This window comes from Triticum dicoccoides, chromosome 3B (assembly GCF_002162155.2).
Source record: "Triticum dicoccoides isolate Atlit2015 ecotype Zavitan chromosome 3B, WEW_v2.0, whole genome shotgun sequence".
NCBI classification, from domain to species: Eukaryota; Viridiplantae; Streptophyta; class Magnoliopsida; order Poales; family Poaceae; genus Triticum; species Triticum dicoccoides.
The window spans coordinates 79,450,491-79,459,189 of record NC_041385.1 but is presented as its reverse complement, the minus strand read 5'-3'; the positions used below and the strand labels follow the sequence as shown (position 1 = coordinate 79,459,189).

Genomic DNA, 8,699 nt, shown 5'->3' with positions numbered 1-8,699 from the left:
AGGAAACCGGGGAATCAGGAACCAGTATGATTCTCAGAGATTCAAAAGGATCGGTAATCTTTGCAGTTTATAGATACTTGTTCAATTGTAGTGACGCAGTGGAGGTGGAGATCAAGGCAATCATAGAGGGTCCGATTCGTTGATATAGCAATCCAAAGCCCCCATCGTGATCCTGTCTGACAATGTTGATGCCATTGCGGCTCCTGCTCTGCTCTGCGTATGGTCATTTGATAACCAAAATCAAGCTTCTCAGAGTTTATTCCTATGAAGTCAAGTCGTAATCAAAATAGAGTAGTTGATAGTCTTGTTAATATCGGTCGGTCTGAAGGTAGCACCGCTTGTTAGTTGCCCCAGCTCCTAGACAGTGTTTCAGACCTCTATTATCTTGGAAAGAAATTTTCTTTAGCCTTGAAAAGAAAAAGTCAGTAGGACCATGATAAGACCGACAAGAGTGGACGCATGTTTGTGCGGCTCCATTTGAAAGCAACAAGGACCAGACGTGTGGAAAGAGTCCATGCATAACCTATTTTTTTTCTAGTGAAATGGAGGATAATGTACAGCCACCGATGCATGAATTCTGGAAGGTGCTGCCGGACCTGGATGTTGCCCAACATCCAACATGGAACTCATATAGCACACACAAAAAAAAAAAATGCTTGCTTGGTTTCAGATAGATGAAAACAGAATCCTATGGTACCGCAAACGAGAGCCATGGTTTAGTGCCCGGGTGCATCTGCATCTGCATCTACTCCCTCTGTTTCTAAATATTTGTCTTTTTAAGATTTCAAATGGGCTATCACACACAGACGTATATAGACATATTTTAGAGTATAGATTCACTTATTTTGCTTCATATGTAGTCACTCGTTGAAATCTCTAGAAAAACAAATATTTAGGAACGGAGGGAATAAGTGTGAACAGTAATTAAAATAAAATAGTAAAAAGGTTAAAATTCTGATATTTTTTTTCATTCAAGATGTTTGAATGCGTGTAGAAATTATGTTGTTTGAACAGTCAAGGAGGTTGCCAAAACGAAACAAATTTTGACTGGAATAAACTTTGAAAAAGAACACTGTTTGAACTTGATTTGTTTTCCTAGCGCTTCTCGAATGTCCAAACACCACGAAAAGTTGCACTCGCCTTGTACATCCGACCATCTTGGATGCCAATAAAAAAAAGAAGCCATGCTCGCATAGACATCCTTTCACTGTTGATTTTTGTTTGCAGTGTACTATGGACCACCCGTTAGGCAAGTCATGTTGGTGATGGCTGATGGATATAGTTTTTTTTTTTTGAAAAATCTTGCCTGCTTTATTTATTCAGAAGCAATTGTCATAGGTACAAGATCGGGGTCATGTGGATTGCCTAACCAAACATGTCTACCTATATCTAAGTTGCAAGCAAATTTGGCGAGATTATGAGCTTCAAAGTTGAAGTTCCTACGCTCGAAAACAAAGGAGCAAGTAATGAAACTATTACAATGGTTCAATATTTCATGCACCAACGAAGCATTGGGGCCTCCTGTCCCCTTGTTGATGTCATTTACCGCCTCTTGGCAGTCCGATGCCACGTGAATCTTCTGCTGTCCCAGGTCATCCGCCAGAGCAAGAGCTTCCCGGCATGCATATGTCTCCAGGGTAAGGGGGTCCGTGATGCCATAGTAAACCATCGCCGAGGAGCCCAGATAGTGCCCATCCTGGTCGCGGCAAAAGGCAGCAACCGCTCCTCCTCTTCGTGAGCGAACCACAGCCCCATCCACATTTATTTTCGGTGCCTGTAGGAGGAGGTAGCCACCAACGGTTGGGGTGGTGCAGGTACAAAGTGTTCGGGCACTCGTCCAACCACTAGATGACCAAGCTCATCGATGTAATTATTTATAAAAGAAGCCGTTTGCTGGGGATTCTGAAATATAGATTCATAGATAACCTTTCTCCTCGCAAACCATATAGACCATAGTGTGATGACCATCCTTGTGAAGCTAGCATGGTCCAGTTTTTCATAGAGATCAAACAGCCAAATTCTTGCGTTGGATTCATCGTTTTCAGCCATGGTTGACACCAAGTTTTCCTCTGACAGGGCCCACACGCACCGAGACATCGTGCATGCAACCAACGCATGTCTCCACGAATCCTCACACCCACACAACGGGCAAACTTCTCTTTCTGACATGTTTCTTCTCTTTCTGACATGTTTCTGATGGATATAGCTATGGGTGGTTGACGACTCACTGGACTTACTATGGGTGGAGTGAAGATGCAGTATCCTTTGTATGGTTTAACCGTTTCTGGCGGTTTGACTTTTACACACAAAGTTTTTTCCGTTCGCAGAGTCTTCTTTTATGCAATATATGTTTTTTTTGAGCATCAAGAAATGGGTCGACCTCTCCACCGTGGAAGAAAATAAATGTACAAATACTGTGAGAGAAATAGGCCAATCTCTCCACCGTGGGAGAAAATAAAAGGATTAACAACTTCAGCTAGCTAGCTAGCTACCACAAAAAACATGTCTATTCTTTTTATAAAAGAAAAAGCATGTTTATTCCACTAAAGGTTGTTCTTTTATGCTTAAGTTTATTTCTTGTACGAGCGATTTTTCTTGCTCTTTCGCCAGCAGTTCCCATTCATATTCATGCATTGTGCGGTGAGCGATTATGTTTTCGTACAGCCAGGTTTTTATTGGGCTCATATATAGCCACAGATCTGGAGATTCTGGTATTCTCAAAATACAAGGGTAGCTGCCTGCCTGGCGGTGCAACCCTCAAGTATTGACACTGCAGGGGCAGTGCGAAGCACTTTGTTGTGAAGCACGTGAAATGCCATCAGGCATCCTTGAGTGAGTCAGGACTCTGAGCCTGCGACCGTCCACCCTAACCGAAGAATGTTGTGGCTCAAGGACTCGAGGACAGAGAGACGAGCAAGGTTCGTAGCACAAATCAGGAGATCCTTGCTCATGTTGCACTCGATGATACTCCTAACTCCTGTGCAGATTTGGGTGACCTCGATGAGATCTCCTTCGTAAGAGACAAGAACGCGGATGTGTGGGATAGTTTTTTCTTCGGTTTTTCGTTAATCAATTGGGCAACTCTCTTTTTTAATTAATGGAGGCACTGATGTCTTCAGTTTTTTTAAAGATCGATCACACGATAGATGTATCAGCTGCAGAAAACATCGAAGTGCCGTTCAATTTGACGAGGTTGAAAATTCCATAAAGATGAAGTAGACAAGCTTTGTGCTTGATTTTTTTTGACAGAGCTTTGTGCTTGATGGCATGGCTCCAAAACTTCTCACATGTGCGTGCATGCGTGCGCTGCGCACCCATGTGTGAGAGAGGGCTAGGCCACACCATCACCATCAACTTGACATGCAATTCATCTTTGAGTTTTCAAGAGACTAATCTCCAGGGTTGTTGTTCTATTTTTAAACATTAAGTACAACAGATGTATATGTGCCAATTTAGCAATAGGTGTGTGTAAATCACATTGTTTCGTGACTTTCACTATGTGCCAATTTAGCAGTAGGGCGATCGTTGATAAATTATAGAAGGTGTGTATGACAACTTTAGCAAATATCGTAGCAGACTTGAAAGTGACACAACGTTTCTTTAAATTGTGTTCAATCCCTATAAACGCATTATCGCGAAGCGTCACTTTGATGAGGCGTTGTAGTCCTTTGTTAGAACGGCCTTGGGTAGGATGGACTGTCGTAGGCTCGAAGTCATGACGGGACTCCTTGAAACCCTCTCCCTAACTCTCGACCGAGGTCGATCCGAGAGGCGATACGGCTCCAAGGACTTGCCCCTACAACGTCTTGAGAGCAGGCTTCTAGATCTCTAGCGTCGATCTGAGTCGCGATGCGGCTCCTCGGACTCGATCCTAGAGCGTTTTAGGAGCAAAACTCGAAGATCTCTAGTGCCCTCCCCTTAGTCTATTGACGTGAGTGAACCTGTTACATGCCTATGGAGGCCTTATACAGGGGGTGTGCCTTGACAAATGATTTAATGCTGCCCATGGTGGTGGGTATGTAGGAGGTGTAGTGCGATAAAACTAGGCCCATGAGTCCATGAAAATTGGCCAAAGTTGAAGGTCTCCATAGTTTACGGTGCACCACTCAGCTTCATCCATGCATGAATGGGCCTTTGGCTAGTTGGGCCTTTTATTTTGCCTTCTCTTGTGACTTATTGACAACGACAACTTGCTTGGATTTTTGTTGTCTGTCTTGGACTTGTGTTGATTTCCCTGAGCTTTCTTGACTTTTGTTGACCACTTTGGGCCTTGTTGACTAGCCACAGCCTATTTTTTTCTTCATTTTTGCTTTATTTTTGTACTTTTTTTATACTTTTAAAAAACATTTGAAAAATGTTGAACAAGTATTTGAAAATTTTTAATGAAGCATTTGTACAATATTGAACGTGTATAAAAAAATTGTTGATCATGTATTAAGAAATGATGAATCCTTTTGATCATGTATATAAAAATGTTAATCAATTGAAAAACATTGAGCAAGTATTTGAATTTTTTTAAATATGTATAAAAAAATATTGACTATGTATTAAAAAATAATGAATTTTTTTATCATGTATATAATTTTTTAACCAAGCATTTGAAAAAACATATTGAACAAGTATTTGAATAATGTTAATCAAGGGTCTGGAAAATGTTAATTGTGTATAGAAAAATGTTGACCATGTATTAAATTTTTTAATCTTGTATGCAATTTTTTTAATCAAGCATTTAAAAATGTGATAGGGAAATCTTAACCATATATTAAAAAATAGTTTTTGTATTGAAAAAATGTTAAATGTGAAGAAAAATGTTGTTAACATACACAAAAAATGTAGAATTAAAACCAAAGGAAACAGAGAAAACTAAAAAATTAAAAACAAAAACTGAAACAAAATAAATCAAAGAAAAATAAATAAATAAAACCAAAGAAACAAATGCAAAAAGAGTGAAAAAGAAAAAAAAACTGAGAGAACCGGCTCGAATTGCCTCAAGAGAACGCCCCGCTACTACTACCATGAACGAGAAGCGGGCGGAGTGGCTAGCAGGGTCGGTTCTTTCTTTCGGTTTTCTTTTACCTTATTTTCAAAACATTTGATTTTTTTTAATTGACAAAAAAATTTAAAGGTCACAAACATTTTTGTATGCGTGAACATTTTTTGATATTATTGTATATTTTTCCAATTCGTGTTTTTAGAACATGACTATTTTTTTAAATTTCTGAACATTTTTCACTTTCGTGCACATTTTTGAAATTTAGTACATCTTTAAATCCTACATTTTTACTAACTTCCTATTGTACTCCATGTTCTTGGGAGAAAGCCAACTAGAAAGTCAAAAATCAAGCGAAAAAAAACATGTCTCTATTGCTGTAGTGGGTTATCCCAATCGTTGTTGTATAATTGCTCAACAACTCGTCGCAACAAGCGAGGATGATGACATGAAACGTGCAATGCTCAAACTACCACCGAAATATGGATCTTCATGGTAGAGCCTGCTTCATGTGTCATTACCCCCTCCCAAAAAAATATACATGAAAAATAGCCACGCATCACAATCTGTAAGCTAAGGATAGAAGATCCAATTATTGTGTTCCGTAGTATCAGAAAATAGAAGAAGAAAAAGGCAAAGAGAAACCCACCAAACTCATGCGGTGGGGCACACAAAGACAATAGGTGCACGCATGACATCATGCCTGGTGCGCGGCATCATCATCAGCGACCAAAGAACAGGTGAGTCGAGGTGTGGGCACGACGCAGAGCCTGGTGGCGCGTGGAACAGTGAGGCCGAAGACATCACGCATGTCGAGCTCCGACGGCGCCATGCCGTCAGGGAGTGCCAAGTTGAACCCATGAGCGAGCTGCGCGACAACGAGCTCCAACGAGTACAGGCCGAGCGCCATGCCAGGGCACGAGCGGCGGCCGGACCCAAACGGCAGGAACTCAAAGCACCCACCCTTGAAGTCGACCCCAGCGGCCTCCCCTTCCCCCTCCATGAACCTTGAAGGTCGAAACGCGTCGGCGTCCTTCCACGTGCTGGCGTCACGACCGATGGCAAAGACGTTGATCATGACGCGGGAGCCCCGGGGCACGGAGTAGCCGCCGACGACACAGTCCTCGGCATTCTCGTGGTTGAGCAATGGGATGGGTGGGTGCAACCGGAGCGTCTCCTTGATGACGCACTTGAGGAAGGGAAGTTTGTCTAGGTCCGACTCGTCCACGTTCTGGTCGAGACCCACTGTGTCGGCAAGCTCCTGCTGCAGACGTCGGAGGTCGTCGGGGCAGTGCATCATCTCCGACATTGCCCACTCGATCGCCGACGCCACCGTCTCTGTCCCGCCAAACATCACGTCCTGTCGTACATACATACATATATGCATGCACATTTTAGTTTAAAAAACATAGTACTGGTAACAAACTCATTTTAGCTTCCCTGTATTATTAAAGAAAAAACACATTATGATACTCTCTTCGACGCATATTACTTATTTGCCGTTTAAGCGGATGTATCTGGACGACTAAATACATCCGTTTGAGTGACAAGTAATATGAATCGAAGGGAGTATTCTGAGCTATGTCGAGGTAAAATCGAGCGAGGTAAGACTTGCGACCAAACTCAGCTCATTTTATAGCCGAGCTGCAAAAGGAGGCTAATAGTAGCTCATTTTCTTTTGGGTTGATCTGAAGTTAGAGCTAAGAATCGAGTTGATCTGAAGTTAGTGGCTTGTGCACCGCCACTACATTTGAACGATAGATCTACTCCCTCCGTCCCATAATGTAAGATGTTTTTTAACACTATACTAGTGTTAAAAACGTCTTACATTATGGGACGGAGGGAGTACCTTATAAGCGTCAGAGTAGATGTTCTACTCGTGGGTTTAGTACAACCAAGTTTGTGAAAAACTGAAAAAACATGATCAAACCAAATTTGAAAAATCTGAAAATTTAACATATAAACTTTATAAAAATGTTTGAGGATCTTGTAAAATTTCAGCCAAAAATAACATCCGAGGAGTTTTCACCGAATAAAAAGACAAAATCAATGTTGCTGAAAGTTTACAAGAAGATCGAACATTTGATAAGGTTTGATGTCTCAGATTTTCAGATTTGGTTTGATAACGTTTTTTCAGTTGTTTTTGCAAAGTCGGGTGTAGTACACCCCGAGTGTAGCGGCTACTTTTCGTATAATAAGCATTTAAAAGTTGACGGAGTCGGTCCGGTTCTTACTGTCAATAAACAAACATTTTTTTTATCTAATACAGAAATTCTACACGGCTCTTGATGTCTAGATCTGGGAGCTAGAGAGTTGACTGAAGCTTACCTAATTCTTAGAAAAAATCTATTTTTGGCGCATATGGCAGTAAATAATTGACGGAAGTTTGGATCTACCACGTACCATGATCATGGCCTTGATGTTGTCACGGGTTAGGCGGAGCGTGTTCTGGAGGTCGTCCCCGCGGTCGCCGGCGGCCTTCTTGGTTCTCGCCTCCGGAAGGAACGCGAGCATGTCATCCACCATGTCGGCGTCGACGTCGTCGGGGTTCCTGCCCCTCTTCATGTGCTCGTCGATGATCTTGTCGATGAACTGGTCGAGCGCGGCGCGTGCGGCGCGGAGGCGCACGTTGATGCCCTGCGGGTCCGCCCAGCTGAGCCACGGGATGAAGTCGCCGATGCAGAACTCGACGAAGAGCTCGGAGAACTCCTGGAGGATGGCGATGAACTCCTCCTGCTTCCCGGCGTCGCCGGCGGCACCGGCGCCGAACGCGGCGCGGAAGGTGACGTTCTTGGCGAGGTTGAAGATGAGCTCGCCAAGGTTCACGGTCTCGCCGCTCCGCCGGGCCACGGCGCGGACGAGCGCCGCGGACTCGTCGCGCACGGCGAGCCACGTCTCCGGACGGCGCCGGCTGAAGAGCTTCATCACGCACAGCTTGCGCATCTGGCGCCAGAAGGGCCCGTGGTGCGCGAACGCCATGTCGGCGCGGTCGTAGGTGAGGTAGGTGGCGGCGAGGCTAGCCGGCCGGTTGGAGAAGGCGGCGTCCTGCACCTGCAGCACCTCTTGAGCGTACTCCGGCGTCGACACGGCAAAGGCGTGGACCTTGCCCAGGCGGAGGTGGAGAAAGCCACCGTACTTCTTCGCCAGCGCCGTGAGGCCACGGTGCGTCAGCTGGTCCATCATTGACATGTTGCCGACGATAGGAAGCGGGTTCGGCCCCGGAGGCAGCGGCGGCGCCCTGCCCCGCCGCCGCCGCCGCTGCAGCATCACGAAGACCACCGAGGCAACGAACAGCCAGCTCAGCGGATCTTGGAGCCATTCCATGGCGATCTTGGTCAAGCCCACCATTGCTGGTACTCGAACTAGAAGCTCTAGTTCTTGTTGTTTTCTTCTTGAGGTATTCTACTGTGTGGGTTTTAGACTGGAGTAACGCTTTTCGAGTAGAGCCGAGGAGAAAAGTTCGAGGGTGCCGGCCCAAAAATCAGCAAAGCTCACGAGTGAGATCTAAGAGCATCTATAACCGGACTTGCAAATCCGACTTCTATATGTCCGTGGACGTGGACGCATCCGGACGGGCCCTCATATTTTGCTCCTGAAATCCACATATTTCAAATCCAATGAGGATAGTATTTTGCAACTGAATGCAAATTTTTCAATCACGCATTTAATGATGAAATTGGAAAACTGTGCAAAACGTTATCCCTCCATG

General features: G+C 44.2%; 1 protein-coding gene across 1 annotated transcript; it reads right to left on the bottom strand.

Moving 5' to 3' along the window:
- Window positions 1-5,451: 5,451 nt before the first annotated feature.
- Window positions 5,452-8,492, bottom strand: LOC119274849 (cytochrome P450 84A1-like). Its single transcript, XM_037555583.1, has 2 exons — window positions 7,394-8,492; window positions 5,452-6,350 (listed from the first exon to the last, which is right to left on the bottom strand). Exons 1-2 carry the CDS (start codon window positions 8,336-8,338, stop codon window positions 5,688-5,690), a joined length of 1,608 nt encoding a protein of 535 aa, XP_037411480.1. The 5' UTR covers window positions 8,339-8,492; the 3' UTR covers window positions 5,452-5,687.
- Between the last annotated feature and the right edge of the window lie 207 nt (window positions 8,493-8,699).

What these genes read in the sequence shown, in the direction of transcription:
- LOC119274849 (XM_037555583.1), bottom strand. Translation starts at nt 8,338, where the DNA reads ATGGTGGGCTTGACCAAGATCGCCATGGAATGGCTCCAAGATCCGCTG. An exon ending in ACATCAAGGCCATGATCATG is followed by an intron (nt 6,351 to 7,393) that starts GTACGTGGTAGA and finishes TATGTACGACAG; the next exon opens with GACGTGATGTTTGGCGGGAC.